General features: G+C 37.1%; 1 protein-coding gene across 9 annotated transcripts in view; it reads right to left on the reverse strand.

Annotated features, from left to right (window-relative positions):
- ARFIP1 (ARF interacting protein 1) overlaps positions 1-13,923 on the reverse strand; it is a 43,528-nt gene that overhangs the window by 13,948 nt on the left and 15,657 nt on the right. For 5 of the 9 annotated variants that reach the window (XM_034401367.3, XM_034401369.3, XM_087874486.1 and 2 more), the window contains 4 exons: positions 10,247-10,348; positions 6,627-6,735; positions 6,187-6,282; positions 1,569-1,681 (listed from right to left, as the gene is read on the reverse strand). In XM_034401367.3, coding sequence (XP_034257258.1) covers positions 1,569-1,681; positions 6,187-6,282; positions 6,627-6,735; positions 10,247-10,348 — 420 coding nt within the window. The remainder of the gene's footprint in view (positions 1-1,568; positions 1,682-6,186; positions 6,283-6,626; positions 6,736-10,246; positions 10,349-13,923) is intronic. The other 4 variants (XM_087874490.1, XM_087874489.1, XM_087874491.1 and 1 more) reach the window with 1 other exon arrangement.

The raw sequence follows: 13,923 nt of genomic DNA on the forward strand, positions 1-13,923 counted from the left end.
AGTCTAAATGCTATTGCTAAAAACACCACTTGTGGTTTATACTATATCTTCCTAAAATGAAATACTTACTAACCCAACAAAGTATTTCCAGGTTGAGAGGAATATTTCCATTCCATTAAGAATTTAAATGACAATTATGCTATATAAGACTAACATCTGAAGAAATAAAATGCCTTTCGCCCATTTTGATTGTAGATACATAGGTACCTTAAGGGTAGGATAGTTATTATAAAGAACTAATTCTTCCAAATTAAAGTAACGACAAAGAACCTCACTGGAAATCTTCTGCATGGTGACATAATTTTTTTTCCACCCTAAATTATTAACACAGAAACACAAATCGACTTGCATTTTGTAATCTTGTCTCTCTCTATACAGGTAATCCTCGACTTACGATGATAATTGAGCCCAACATTTTTGTTGCTAAGTGAGATGAAGTTTGCCCTATTTCATGACCTCCAGCCAATAGCTTCTCCTTCAGGAATCAAAGCCATCTGGCATAGTCAGGTTTTAAGTCTTTTCCTGAAGGCTAAAAAAGAGAAGGGGGATCTTACATTCTGCAGCAAGATATTCCGAAGGGTGGGAGCCATGGTAGAAAAGGCTCTTCTCTGGATCCCACCAGCCGAAATTCCTTGGCAAATGGATCTGCAATAGGTCCCTTCCGCCAGCCCAAGCGGGATGAGCTGATCTCATTGGGGAAAGATGGTTCCACAGGTATCCCACACCCATGCCATAAGAGGCTTTAAAGGTAATAACCAAGACCTCTGAATGGTCCCTAAAAGTAAATTGGCAAACAGTGCAGCTCGTGTAACAGTGGTATTACATGTGTTACCAGAGGGGCCTCCAAAACTGTGTGTGTTGCTGCTGCATTTTGGACCAATTGTAGCTTCCAAATATTCTTAAAGAGTGATCAAGAAAAGGTAGTAATTGGTGCACCAATAAAGTTGTGCAAAGAGTCTCTTAGCCATGATTTGCCACTTGCTCTTCAAGCAGGAGTCATGAGTCTAGAAGAACCCCGCCAAGTTGCGCACTGGGTCTGTTTGTGGTAGTACCACCCCATCCAGAACTAACGATAAACCTCCAGATCCCAAGACTCCACTTATCCACAGCCACTCTGTCTTATTAGGGTTCAGTTGAAGTCCCCCATCCAGGCTCCTGCAACCTCCAGGTACCACGAAAGGGCAGCCACAAGCAAATACGAGCAATGAGACAAGTTTCAGCTATTCAGGAATTGTCAGGTGAATATTTAGAATGACCCCATGTCTTGCTTTGACCCATTTATTTAGGGCTGCTCAGTAACATAGTTTTTTGTAATATCTCAATGTCTCATTTGAATCCAAGGAGAGTGACACAGGTTTAAAAATAACCTTAGAAAAATAAACTATAGGAAACAAATTGCTTTCCTTGCTAAATACCACTGCTGCAAAAAGTTTCTTCCCATTAAATTACTGTAGTAGAGGAAGATTATTATTTTAACTGCATATCAGCCTTAAAGTGCTAAAATGCAACATTTCATGGCAGATGAAATACCTGAATCACTTGGCTACTACAACGAAACTAATACAAACCTTGTATGTATTTAAACTCCATTTTCTTACAAGCTCGAGTTTTTCCATAGCTGGATTCTTTACTTCCTCTGCTAGAACAACGGGTCCACTTTTCTGCTGCATTCTTGGATTGCCTATTTAGAAATCACAGGTAAGTGAGTCAAAGCTTATTTAGAGCTCTTTAAATGTATTAAAGAGAGATAAGGCAACTTTATTTTCAGCATGGTACTAAAGGAAATAGTACAATAATTAGATTATGGCAAAGTCTGAGAATTAACATTGCTTGCATTTAAATCACAACTAGCAGTAAATTAGAATTAAGCAACTGCAAAAGATTCTGCAGGATTCTCATGTTTTGTTTGCATTAAGGGACAATTAAATATTAAATATAAATAATTCTTCCAGAAATGTACAGAAAGGCACATCATCTCTTCTATTTTCATCACATGCTCATGTTTTACCAGAACTAACAGGCCACTCCTTCACAGTGATGTAAAGCAACCATGAATTAAAAGCTATGTTTTGTGAAAAGGACTGAGAGATTCAGCCCATGGCCACTCCTTTGTGGCATTCTTCAGGGCTCAGTACTCTCGCCACTCCTTTTTAACATCCCATGAGGTTGCTGGATAAGATTATTCACTACCAGAGGTTAAGGTATCATCAATATGCAGATAATACTCAATACTCCCATCTCCATCCTTAGTGACCAATTGATGCTGTTGCTACCTTATCACAATGTCTGGAAGCTGTGGGGGCCTTGATGGGGGTCAACAAGCTTCGACTAAACCCGTGATGGCGAGCCTATGGCATGCGTGCCACAGTTGGCATGCGTTGCCATATCGGTGGGCACGCAAGCTCAGCTCTGGCCTTCTGGGCCCACTGGAAGTAGAGAAACAGGTTGTTTCCTACCTCCAGAGGGCCTCGGGGGGGGGGAGGCTGTTTTTGCCCTCCCCAGGCTTCCAGAAAGGCTCTGGAGCCTGGGGAGAGAGAAAAACGGGCTTTCCGGTCCCACCAGAAGTCGGCAAACAGGCCGTTTCCAGCCTTTGGAGGGTCTCCAGTGGGGTGGGGAAGGCCGCTTTCACCCTCCCCAGGCTCCTAGAAAGGCTATGGAGCCTGGGGAGAGCAAAAAACAGGCCTATCGGGCCCACCGTGCCAAAAGTCCCCCCCACCCCCCACCCACTTTTGGCACATGATGGCGAAAAGGTTAGCCATCACTGGACTAAACCCTGGCAATACCGAACGACTTTGGGAGCATGGAGCTCCAAGTTCCGAGACTCTTTAACATCTTTAGTTCTGGATGGGATTGCACTACCCCAAACAAACCCAGTGCCCAACTTGGGGGTACTCTGTTCAACTTCTGTTCAAAGAGCAGGTGGCAGTCACAGTCAGAAGAGTCTTGGTGCAACTTCCTGTTGTGTGCCAGTTGCATCCGTTTCTGGATGGAGACTTCCTGCGCTCAGTCACTCAAGCCCTAGTCATCTATGACCTGGAGTACTGTGCTCTACATAGGGCTACCCTTGAAGAGTATTTGGAAGCAACAACTGGTGCAGAATGCAGCAGCACGGAAAGTTCTTGGGGCTCACAGACAGGCCCATGTCACACTGCTGCTCTGCAGGCTACATACCAGTTTCTTCCGGGTGTAATTCAAGGTGTTGCTAATTTCCTTTAAAGCCCTGTATGGCATGGGTCTAGACCACGGGTGTCAAACTTGCAGCATCACGTTGCATTCACATGACATTTTGCAATGTTTTTTCCCTTTGTGGAGCTGGGGTGGGCATGGCCTGTACATGGCGCATCCGACCTGCAGACCGCCACTTTGACACCCCTGGTCTAGACTATCTGAGAAACTGTCTCAATCCAACGTGATTAGTGATTTGTCAATCATGGTTTATGCCTCTCTATGGTTAATGATTGAGTATAATGTATAAATCCAACCCCATATGCAGAAATCATTAATGGAAATGTACCATTTATCACAACATTTTGGAATGCATGTTGGAAACCTGGACTTTACTTCAGATCAGGTTTCCAAGTTTGCTTATCATACTTTTGTGGGTGATCCAATTATTCCACATTAGTGTTTTTATGTTCTGTTAAGACATATAGGACATACACATAGATAAGAAACCTTTTTCATCCTGAGAATTGCATGGCAGGCATCAAGGAAGCAAAAGCCAACCTACAAGTGGATACAGCAATCCTATTTCCTCCCAACACACATATGTGCAATTATCCACTGAAGTGTTTATGTGCATTTATCTACTCAAGTGTTCCACTGATGCCAAGGAGTAGTTTTTAGGTGGAGGTCATAGATTAACAACTCCTTCCTCAGATACTATCTCTTCTGAGATTTTTCTAAACAAACATTTATCACTTAAATCACTTTTAAAAAGGAAGGGCTCTTTTTTAAAGCTCATCATTTCAGGTGTGAATTGAGAATCAGTCATTCAAAGCACAAGAAGCTGGAGATATTTCTGTTCCAAAGGGATTCCAGTGACCGCTACAAATACATTGTTATGAAAGAGAAAATATCTATGATTTATTCTGTTAGAAAACATTGAAAGCACAATTACAAAATAATTGTGTTTTCCAAACCAGATTCATACTTCTTTACAGCTTAATATCCTTTAATTTGTTTTCCATCTTCCTCAAAATTAAAAGATAGCAGCGTAATCCAGCTATTCACAGAAGTCAATGAAAAAATACAAGTAAAGTTGAGAATATCATTTTAGAATTCAGTATTATTACAAACTTAAGAAGAAGTTTCAAATATGAAATTAGATTAGTAACAAAGCTACTATTTGAATGCCTGATTCCAATGTAATATTAAGGTATTATGGCTCTATTTTTAGCAGTATATTGTGGATTCCAAAAAAGTGTATTTTAATCCTCAATATTTTTTAAAAGGTAAAAGTAAAGGTTTCTCCTGTCCAATCGTGTCCGACTCTAGGGATCAGTGCTCATCTCCATTTCTTAGCTGACGGAGCCAGTGTTATCTGAAGACACTTTCTGTGGTCATGTGGCTATACACCAACATGCACAGAAAGGTTACCTCCCTACCAAAGTGGCACCTATTTATCTACTTGCATTGCATGCTTCTGAACTGCCAGGTTGGCGGGAGCTGGGGCAAGTAATGAAAGCTCACCCCATTGTGAAGTGCTTGGATCTTGAAGCACAGAGTGATCGCGCCTCCTGCCAGTATTGTTTAGTATCTACATAAAACTAGTGACTAAAATATCATCAATATCTAAAGGGAGCCTAGTGACTTCTCTTTTTTCATTTTATCAGAAAGACTGGGTGCTTTGAAAAAATGTTTAGATATGATGACAAATACAAAAAACACCAATAATCCATGTTGCCATAGATGGTTACTCTGTTCATGTAATTAATAATTTATTTTGGAAGTGTCTGAATTCCATCTAAAGCTGCATTTCCCAAATTGATAATGTCTAGATGCTTCAGATTATAATTCCATTCAGCATTGACTATTTACTATAATGGCTAGGTCTTTTAAGAAACACAAGCCCAGAACTTCTGGAGGGTTCCAATTCAGGGACATCTGGAGAATGTTAAATCCAGCAGGCATAGGAAGCACAAATTACCTTGGTAGCACTTTGCAAGTCCTTTTATTTGTTTAGACTGATATATGTATAAAGATAACCTAACTGTAATATTCACATCCTGGTTACTTTTAACTTGACACCTGCCAATGTGATTATACTACACCATTGCTTTGCCATTTCAAAGGTTTACTTAAAACTTAGAAGATTCTTTTCCAAATGTGATGAATCAAATAAAGTCAAGTCTGTGCTTACAATACAGAATATTTTGGTGGTTGACATTTGGGTACCAGCACATCCAGAAAAGCTTGCTTGGCACGTATATTATAAACTTTTCAACACCAAAATATATTAGAGAAGTACAAATCATTTTGAACACCAAACAACCAGTTTGAATTGGAAGAAGTTGTTCTGAATGCAAAACTAACTATCATTTCTGCAAGTACTCGTTTTGAGCTTGAAATATTCCCAAACTAGTCAACTGCAAAATGACCCTTTAAAATGATTGCATGAATTCGAGTTTGAAATATTTTGCATACCCCCAGTAATTTTTTTTATTTTCCTACCCTTTTCAAACTTCACTATTTTATTATTTTTAAAATACCAGTAGTTTTAGTAACTTTTTGAATCTATTTTTATTCATCTTATAATGCATTTCAACAATGGTAGTATAATTTTCATAAAACCAAGAATCATTCTGTTATTTACTTTAAAAAAGGTACAAATAGAAGCACAAATTTTCAATTTTGTGTCGATATAGATTTGTAAATCGTATTTTCATTACAATGGATTATTCAACACAATCATTATTTAGTATTATGATGATAAAATTTGACACAAAAAATCATTCTAATTAACATTTCTCACAATTCATTTTTACTGAATGCTTCTGTGGACATGCTTAATACTGAAGGAAGATAGTATGCAGAAAAGAAAAGGTAATTATTTGACAAGCCAAGCAGCATAAAAGGCAGCATTCTACTTAGCCATAGCAGTTAATCACAAGTCAAGGAAGTATTGGCAAAGATGGGAGTTAGTATTGTATCAGCAAGCCATTAACTGCTTAGACCTCTGAATACCTTTGGGAATAACTAAATCATTCCCTTGTCCAGCCAGTCTGCAGGCTGCAGCACTGCTAGGCGATATAACAGGAGACATGGGTAATGATGAGGGACCTGGAAATGGGACATATGCCATCAACATCCATCTTCATTTAATCAATATATTTTTAATGCACAAAATATTGGTGAAACTGAAGCAAATCTTAAAGTGAACTAGACTTTGAATTTATGACTACTTGAAACAAAAGGCAATCAATTACATTCTTCATATGGTGACTAAATCACAGAGCTATTTTGTGTTTACCCGTTAGATTCTCAACCACTGTTTTGTTACCAATTATTGGTAGCGTGTACATTTTACTGCTGAAATCACTGTAGTAAATGGAAGGCTACAGAATACTCCTTATTCTATGTTTTTATACATATATTTACTAATAGTACACACTGAATTCTGTTACCTTGAAAAGGTCCAACTGCAATAGTCCCCTCCTTGGTACTGTCAAAGCCATGAGATGTGATCTGTGTTTCGGACAAACCAAGTCCAGCTGGCAAAGAACGCTTCAACTCCTTAGAAATGTTTGAATAAAAGGGAATATCCATGTAAAAATCCCAAATAAGGGAACATTTAGGCATAATAGCAGTCTTTAAGTCATCTTGAAAAATGTGTTCTATAGTTTGGAATCTATTTTATGGTGTCATGATGTTCTATTTTAATGACAACACAATGCTCAATTACAACTGTTCCCAGGTTTAAGAGACCCCCTTGTGTAACCTAGACTAATTGATTCCAAACTGGAAGGCATTTTTCAAGACTGATACTAAGCCTTCTACAAGGAAGAGTTTCCCAATACAGGGGTAACTGTTTGAAGAGCTGAGATTGATCACAGATACATTTATGGATAAAAATTCTATTATCTAATAGTTTAATTAAACAACTGTGGTTGCTTAGATAGAAAAGTTAAACCTCTAAACTAGGTCTTTGTATCAAAAATCATTGCAAACTTATGTAAATTACAGATACAAAAATCTTAGATCACTTAAAATACAATGAGCGTCAATTTTAACAGTCCTTTTCTTTCAGCTGTTCTGAAAATAAGTATTTGAGCAGTAAACTAGCCATCCTTGCACATAATCTGCACTCTTGCTTCTGTTGGTGAAATTTCTCCATCAGCAAAATGGCAGTGAGGCAAGTTCTATCAGTACTCCTAGTCATTGACTTCTTAAGAGTTGGGGGCTAGCAATGAGGACAATGAACTGAACAAATTAAATCTGAAGTTCCTATTCGGACACAATTCAAAATTAAACTGGAAAATTACCCTTTCAATTTAAATTCATGCCATAGAACGTTATTAACCCGTTAGAGCCTCAGAATTTCATTTTTTCCCCATTTCATGCTTCTAATTTGATACATTCATGCCTTATTTGCATACTTTGCTATTTCGTCCATTTAATGAAATATCACTAGAAGACAAAGATCAAGCCAGAGATTTTGTGAAAAAGATGGAGATAGAGAAGGTTCAAAAAGTGGAAATCTCTTTCTCTTTCTATGTATATATATTATATTAAGTAAACAAATATAGAATTGCTTCAGTCTCTAGCCTTTGCTCCCTCCTTTCATATATATGTATGTATGTATGTATGTGAGAGAGGAAGGTGCAAAGACTAGAGACTGAAGCAATTCTACATTTGTTTACTTAATATAAAATACAATGCATACAATGAACTTTACATTTGTCTGTTCCATAATATTTAAGCCAGTCATCAAACTAAAACAATATTTAACTGAATGATGGATAACCATTTGTAATTGGCAGGTCAACAAAACATGACATTTTGGTTTGAAGCACATTTGCAAAACCAGGCTTTGATACTGTACTTGCTTGGATAAATAAATGAAATCCTGCCATATTATAGCATTTCATTGGAGGATGAAGACAGAAACACAGCAAAACAAAGTTCTATGTACAGATAGTCCTTGACATACAACCAAGTCAAAACAGGGAACTTATGATCTGAATTCGAAATTGATGGTTCGGCCCCCTTGGAGGTCCCGTGACCAACATTTATGATCATTACAACATACAACCTTAATGGGCAGGCTCCATTCAGTCATGTGTAATAAGTTACCAGTGTGTGATATGTGCAGACATCTCTTGGAATTTCTCTAAAAACTAAATAGTTATGGCCAAATTGTATATGCAAGTGTATTTAATTACATAGTCAAGAAATTATCATTATGTAGATGGAACAACAATATGCACATTAACAATGTTTACAATAGCGTTAAACTATAGAGAAATCCATAAAATTTACAGAAACGAGAATATTGTAAAGATAGCATTGAAACCAGCTTCTGCCATTAAGCATTATGGCACACTGAAAAGATGTCTTTAAAATAAATCCTAACAGTAATTTATTAATGAATAATTAAAACAAGGAATTTTCTCTCTTTTTTTAGTTATGTTACTTTCTGGTTCAGTTGAATAAAATACTTACTATTTGGACTTGCATTGAACTAAAATAATTTCCCTAGAACTCCCTGATTTTCAGATATGAAGGGCAACACTTCCCCTATCCCAACTGAACTAAGAGGTTTTTTTTATTTTTTTAATTGAAGTCGAATTAAGGTGTCTCTAGCACATATCTTCACCACTGATATAGGTGTGTGGTTGGTATTAGGTTTTTTTAAATAATTGTTTTTTCAAGTTTCAGCATAAGAATATATCCTTTTACTTCCCTGGATCTTTGTATTTCTTTAAAGTTAGCACTCTGTGCTGTCTGGGGATTTCTATAAATATCCCAGATTCTCTCTCAATCCTTTCCACGCCCATGTTTTGGCAACTGAAAATATTTTCTTATTTCCTACAAAGTGCCGAAGTTTTACAGCAATGAACAATAAGCAGGGATAAAGCTTTAATCATTTACAAAATTCAGTCTTTATAGAAAAGCTGTCAGCTTTAGTTTCAAAGCCCCAATGTTAATGACCATAATAGGCATGAAAATATGCCAGAAGTCTGTCTTCATTGTTCATTTGACTGCTTCCAAAAATTAGAACATATATATAGTTTCACTATTTTTTCCCCAAGGTCTGGTTGGCACGGAACACTTGCCAGGCTTAAATTTATTCCATTTTAAACTTTTACGCAATATTCAAAATTGGTACATAATGCTGAAGCTGCGCTTTATCTTAATTTTTCATTTATATCTGTCTTTTTACCTCTTCTCTAACACCAATATTTACTAGAAGGACATCTGCTGCATCACTGTGCCTCTGAGGTAACATTAATTACTAGTGACCTGGTTTGCACATAAGGTGAGGTATAAGATAATTTTTGACTTCTTCTGGAGAACTTTTCATCCTGAGCCATACTCTGCATAAATCTTGCTACTCATCAGAGATGTAGAATTTAAAATTGTAACTTGCTTTTTAAATTTTTTAAAGACTTAACAAAGACTTTTCTTTCTGTAGTTTTGTTACTTACTTTTGCTGTATTTCACTCTGCATCAGAAACAACGTTTTTCTAATAATCAGTCACAGCCACAGTCTTTACGTGCATGTTCAATAACTTGCACAGCCCATAAACACCTCATAAAAACCATATCCATATTTTAATAATGTACCAATTATATCTATCACGAAACATTACATTTTTCAACATTTTCATAGGACATTAATTTTTATCATTTTTTCCCCTTGGACTTTTATAACATTCATTTCTGTTCCACTCTTTTACATCTCATGAATGCAAATCTCTAAAATAGTCTGCCTAGCATTTCTCACTTCAATTTTATCGTCCTCAATTCTATTTTAAATTTCACTCATGCTGCTAGATTTGAGCTTCCTTTTTAAACCCTCTACATTTTAAAAACTAAACGGATACAAATGATTGTCCAGTTTTAGTTTATTCTATTTTATGTGTAGCTCAAGAAATAAAATACTCATTTTTAATGAATAAGGCTTCTCCCATCAGGAAAATCTCGGCTACCCTGACACAAGTTCTCCATTTCTTGGATTGCTTAATCATTAGTAAACCTGGATTACTGCCAAGCAATTTAGGGGATATTTATAGTGTCATACCATGTTATAGTTGTGCTCATGAATGTCTTCCAATTCTCCATTGCTTGTCACAGAAATCTCTGCTGCTGACGTTTTGGGGGATTCTTGAGCCATTGAGCACGCCTACAATATGAAAAAAAGTGCATTAGCTTTCCTCAAACATAATCAATATTCAGTTTTTGGACATTCAGCATTTTTTTTCCTGGGCAGGGCAGAAAATGGAGAAAATCTTGCTATATCCAAGGTGTATCTTGAGATTCTTATATAAGAGTTTTATGAAACATGATGTTACTAAGCTTTGTTTTTGTACCTTCAAGTCTGTGTTGACTCTTGGTGACAACTTGGACTAGTTGTCACCAAATACTATTTTTTTTGGCAAGCTTGTTCAGAGGTACTTTGCCACTGCTTCTTCCTGGGGCTGTGAGTGAATGACTGGCAAAGGGTCACCAGGCTGGCTTCATGGCTAAAGCAGGACTTGAACTCATAGTCTCTTGGTTTCTAGCCAGATCCTTAACTCAGTGGTGTCAAACTCGATTTCATTGAGGGCGGCATCAGGGTTGTGTTTGACCTCGCGGGGGCTAGTGTGGGTCTGGCCAGCATGACATCACTCGGCCCTCTCAAGCTCTGTTTTTGCTGACAGAGGGTTGCAGGAAGCCGTCCCAACCGAAAATGGAGATTGAGAGCCTGTTTTCACTGGCAGAGGCACCATGGGCCAGTCCTTTGCTATTTCCAAGCTGGCCCCCCATGGGCCAGATCTAGGCACCCTGCATGCCAGATCCGGCCCTCAGGTCTTGAGTTTGACACCCCTGCCTTAACCACTACACCAAATTGGCTCTCTGTTATTATATTACTGGAATCTAAATAAGCAACTATGCATTCATTGTCAGGGTTCCCCACCACAACAGTATATTTATTTATTTATGAAATGTATAGTCTAAAGTTAACCCTAGCATATGGCATATGTAGGATGACATATAATCACAATATAAAATTACAATCTAGCACAGTAGTTATGAATAAATGATGCTGAAAGAATGTAAGTGAATCACACCATAAGTATCAATAACTTAATACTTATTAAGTAATAAGTATTAATGTCATACGTTAATTAAATTATTAATGTATTATAAGCATATCTGATCATGCAAAATAGACAGTCTCAATGGCACATGAAACTGTATTGCTCAATTTCTCCCTTCAAACTTACAGAGGACTAAAAGATGGTCGTTATATTCTCTTGTATCCATGTGAGTTTTGGAATGCTTAGAATGAACCACAACTACCAGAATCCCTTATCATTAGCTTTTCTGACTAGTACTGATAAAAGATATACATTAGAAATAACAGGAGGGCTTAGCATCCCAGTCTGAACAAGTAACGTTTACAACAAATGTTACCTCACTGTCTTTGTGATGGGTGGTTGCTGGAATGAGTAAAAAATACTCAGAATATAAATCAAAAGTAGATACTCCCAACATGATCACCCAAGGCATGAAGGCAATACTAGGTACACAACTAAAGCAGGCAGCACCTATACCAGGCAGCATTAATGGGAGAAAGTGATCCTGTATTTTACTAACAAAATTACACAGACAGATGAGTTAAAGTAACTGACAATATAATACCAGATGACTGGCCTCTCCATTGCTCAATATGCTACTGAGGAAGAATTTAGGACCTTTAGGAATAAGAATGGCTTATTATTAATCTGACACCACTGGACAATATAGTTAAGATGAAAAGAATCAATTATATAATGACATCAGAATGGAATTCAGAATTATTCATTCAGACATTCATAGTTCACTATTCAGAACTTGAAAAATAAAGATTAAACAGCATTGTTTTCATAATTAGGTGGAATATAGTAAGGCATTACTTGGAGACAATATAGTCAATGACCAAACAATATCAAAGAGATTGTGTGGACAACTCTTCAGTACATGCCACTCATGGAAAAGAGGAGGTTGATAAGTTTTATGGTCAACAGACCATGCAAGCAAGAAGTGATATTTGTATTTGGAGACTGGAATACCAAAATTTGAAATAATAGGGAAGAAACTAGATGGGTTGTATGGTGTAGGAAACGGAAATGAAGCCAATTCAATTACTTCTTCATTGCATTACAATATTCAAGCAATCAAAGTGACATACCCCCCCACACACATACACAAGAAGGAATACACAGAAAGAAAAATGACAATATTAGTGGTAGAAGAAGGTAGAAATACTGTTTTAGCAGTAAAAACAGGGCCAGGGACCGATTGTGGAATAAAATCATGAAGTAATCATTTGCAACTTCCAAGTCAAAGAAAAGTAGGACAAAATTGATTAGTTACCAATATACAGCATTTTGAAAGCCCACACCAGGCCTGAAATTCATTATTAGAGAATCAGAGGAACTATAGAATGAAATCAAGGTTGTTAAGGATGAATATGAAAAAGAGATTGCAAAAGACTAAGAAATAGAAGAGAGCAAATTGAATATCAGAACAAATTAGGAAAATGGCCAAGAAGAGAAACCAAAGCCAAGAAAGATAAAGATCACAAGGAGGAATTTTACAAAGAGTTTCAGAGAGCTGTTACAAGAGACAAGTAAAGATACTAAATATAGAAGCAGGAAACATTTCCAAAAGATTTCTCGAACTCAGAAAGACCTTTCAACTTCAAATTGGTGTTCTAAAGAACACCAATAGACAGATTGTAAGGGATTCAAATAAGACGAAATGAAGATGGAAGAAGTATACTAAAATTCTGTACAGTAAATTTGTTAACTTTCAAGATTCCTTAGAACAGAGGTTTCAAAACTGTGAGGTGTACCTTCCTTGAGATGATGCAGACAGAGTCCAGGGGAAGTGTGAAGAACCTTTTAGTACATTATTATAATAAATCCACTTTTCCCAAAGTTTGTTTCCCAAACTATATTGATTCCCTTGTTCATTTGTGCTCATTTTGGTGTTTAGATTTTTAGGACTGTGTATATGTGAAGGTTATACTAAAGGGAGATATGATGGTAAAAAGTTTAGAAACTCTATTTTAAAAGATATTTCCTATTTACAAGAAGCCCTAGTTCCAGAAGACAAAGTTAGATTAACATCTAGTCATAATTTATTTATTTATTAGATTTGTATGATCATCACCCCATCTCAGAGCATAGCTCTGGAAAGCTCACAACAAAAATTAGCAAAAGTTACAGAAATACAGCAAGCAACAGAACATGAATCAGTCAAGGTTCCAACCAAACTATGCTAACAAATCTGGAGATTGACAGTCCGGCCAATCAATTAAAAGATTGAAGCCTATGTATCAATCCAAAGAAAGGAGACTTAACAGAATGTGTAAACTATCATACAATATTTTTAATTTCACATGGGATCAAAATAATGAGTACTATCCTCCAATTACTTAGAATTATTTGGAATTACTTGGAATTACAATTACTCCCGTTACTTGTCCCAGCTTCTGCCAATCTAGCAGTTTGAAAGCACGTAAAAAATGCAAGAAGCAAAATATGGTGGAAAGGTAACAGCGTTCTGTGCGCCTTTGCCGTTTAATCATGCCGGCCACATGACCACGGAGACGTCTTCGGACAGCGCTGGCTCTTCGGCTTTGAAACGGAGATGAGCACTGCCCCCTAGAGTCGGGAACGACTAGCACATATGTGCGAGGGGAACCTTTACCTTTACCTTTATCTTCCA

This window comes from Pantherophis guttatus, chromosome 8 (assembly GCF_059756535.1).
Source record: "Pantherophis guttatus breed Tessera chromosome 8, ASM5975653v1, whole genome shotgun sequence".
In the NCBI taxonomy this organism is placed as follows: Eukaryota; Metazoa; Chordata; class Lepidosauria; order Squamata; family Colubridae; genus Pantherophis; species Pantherophis guttatus.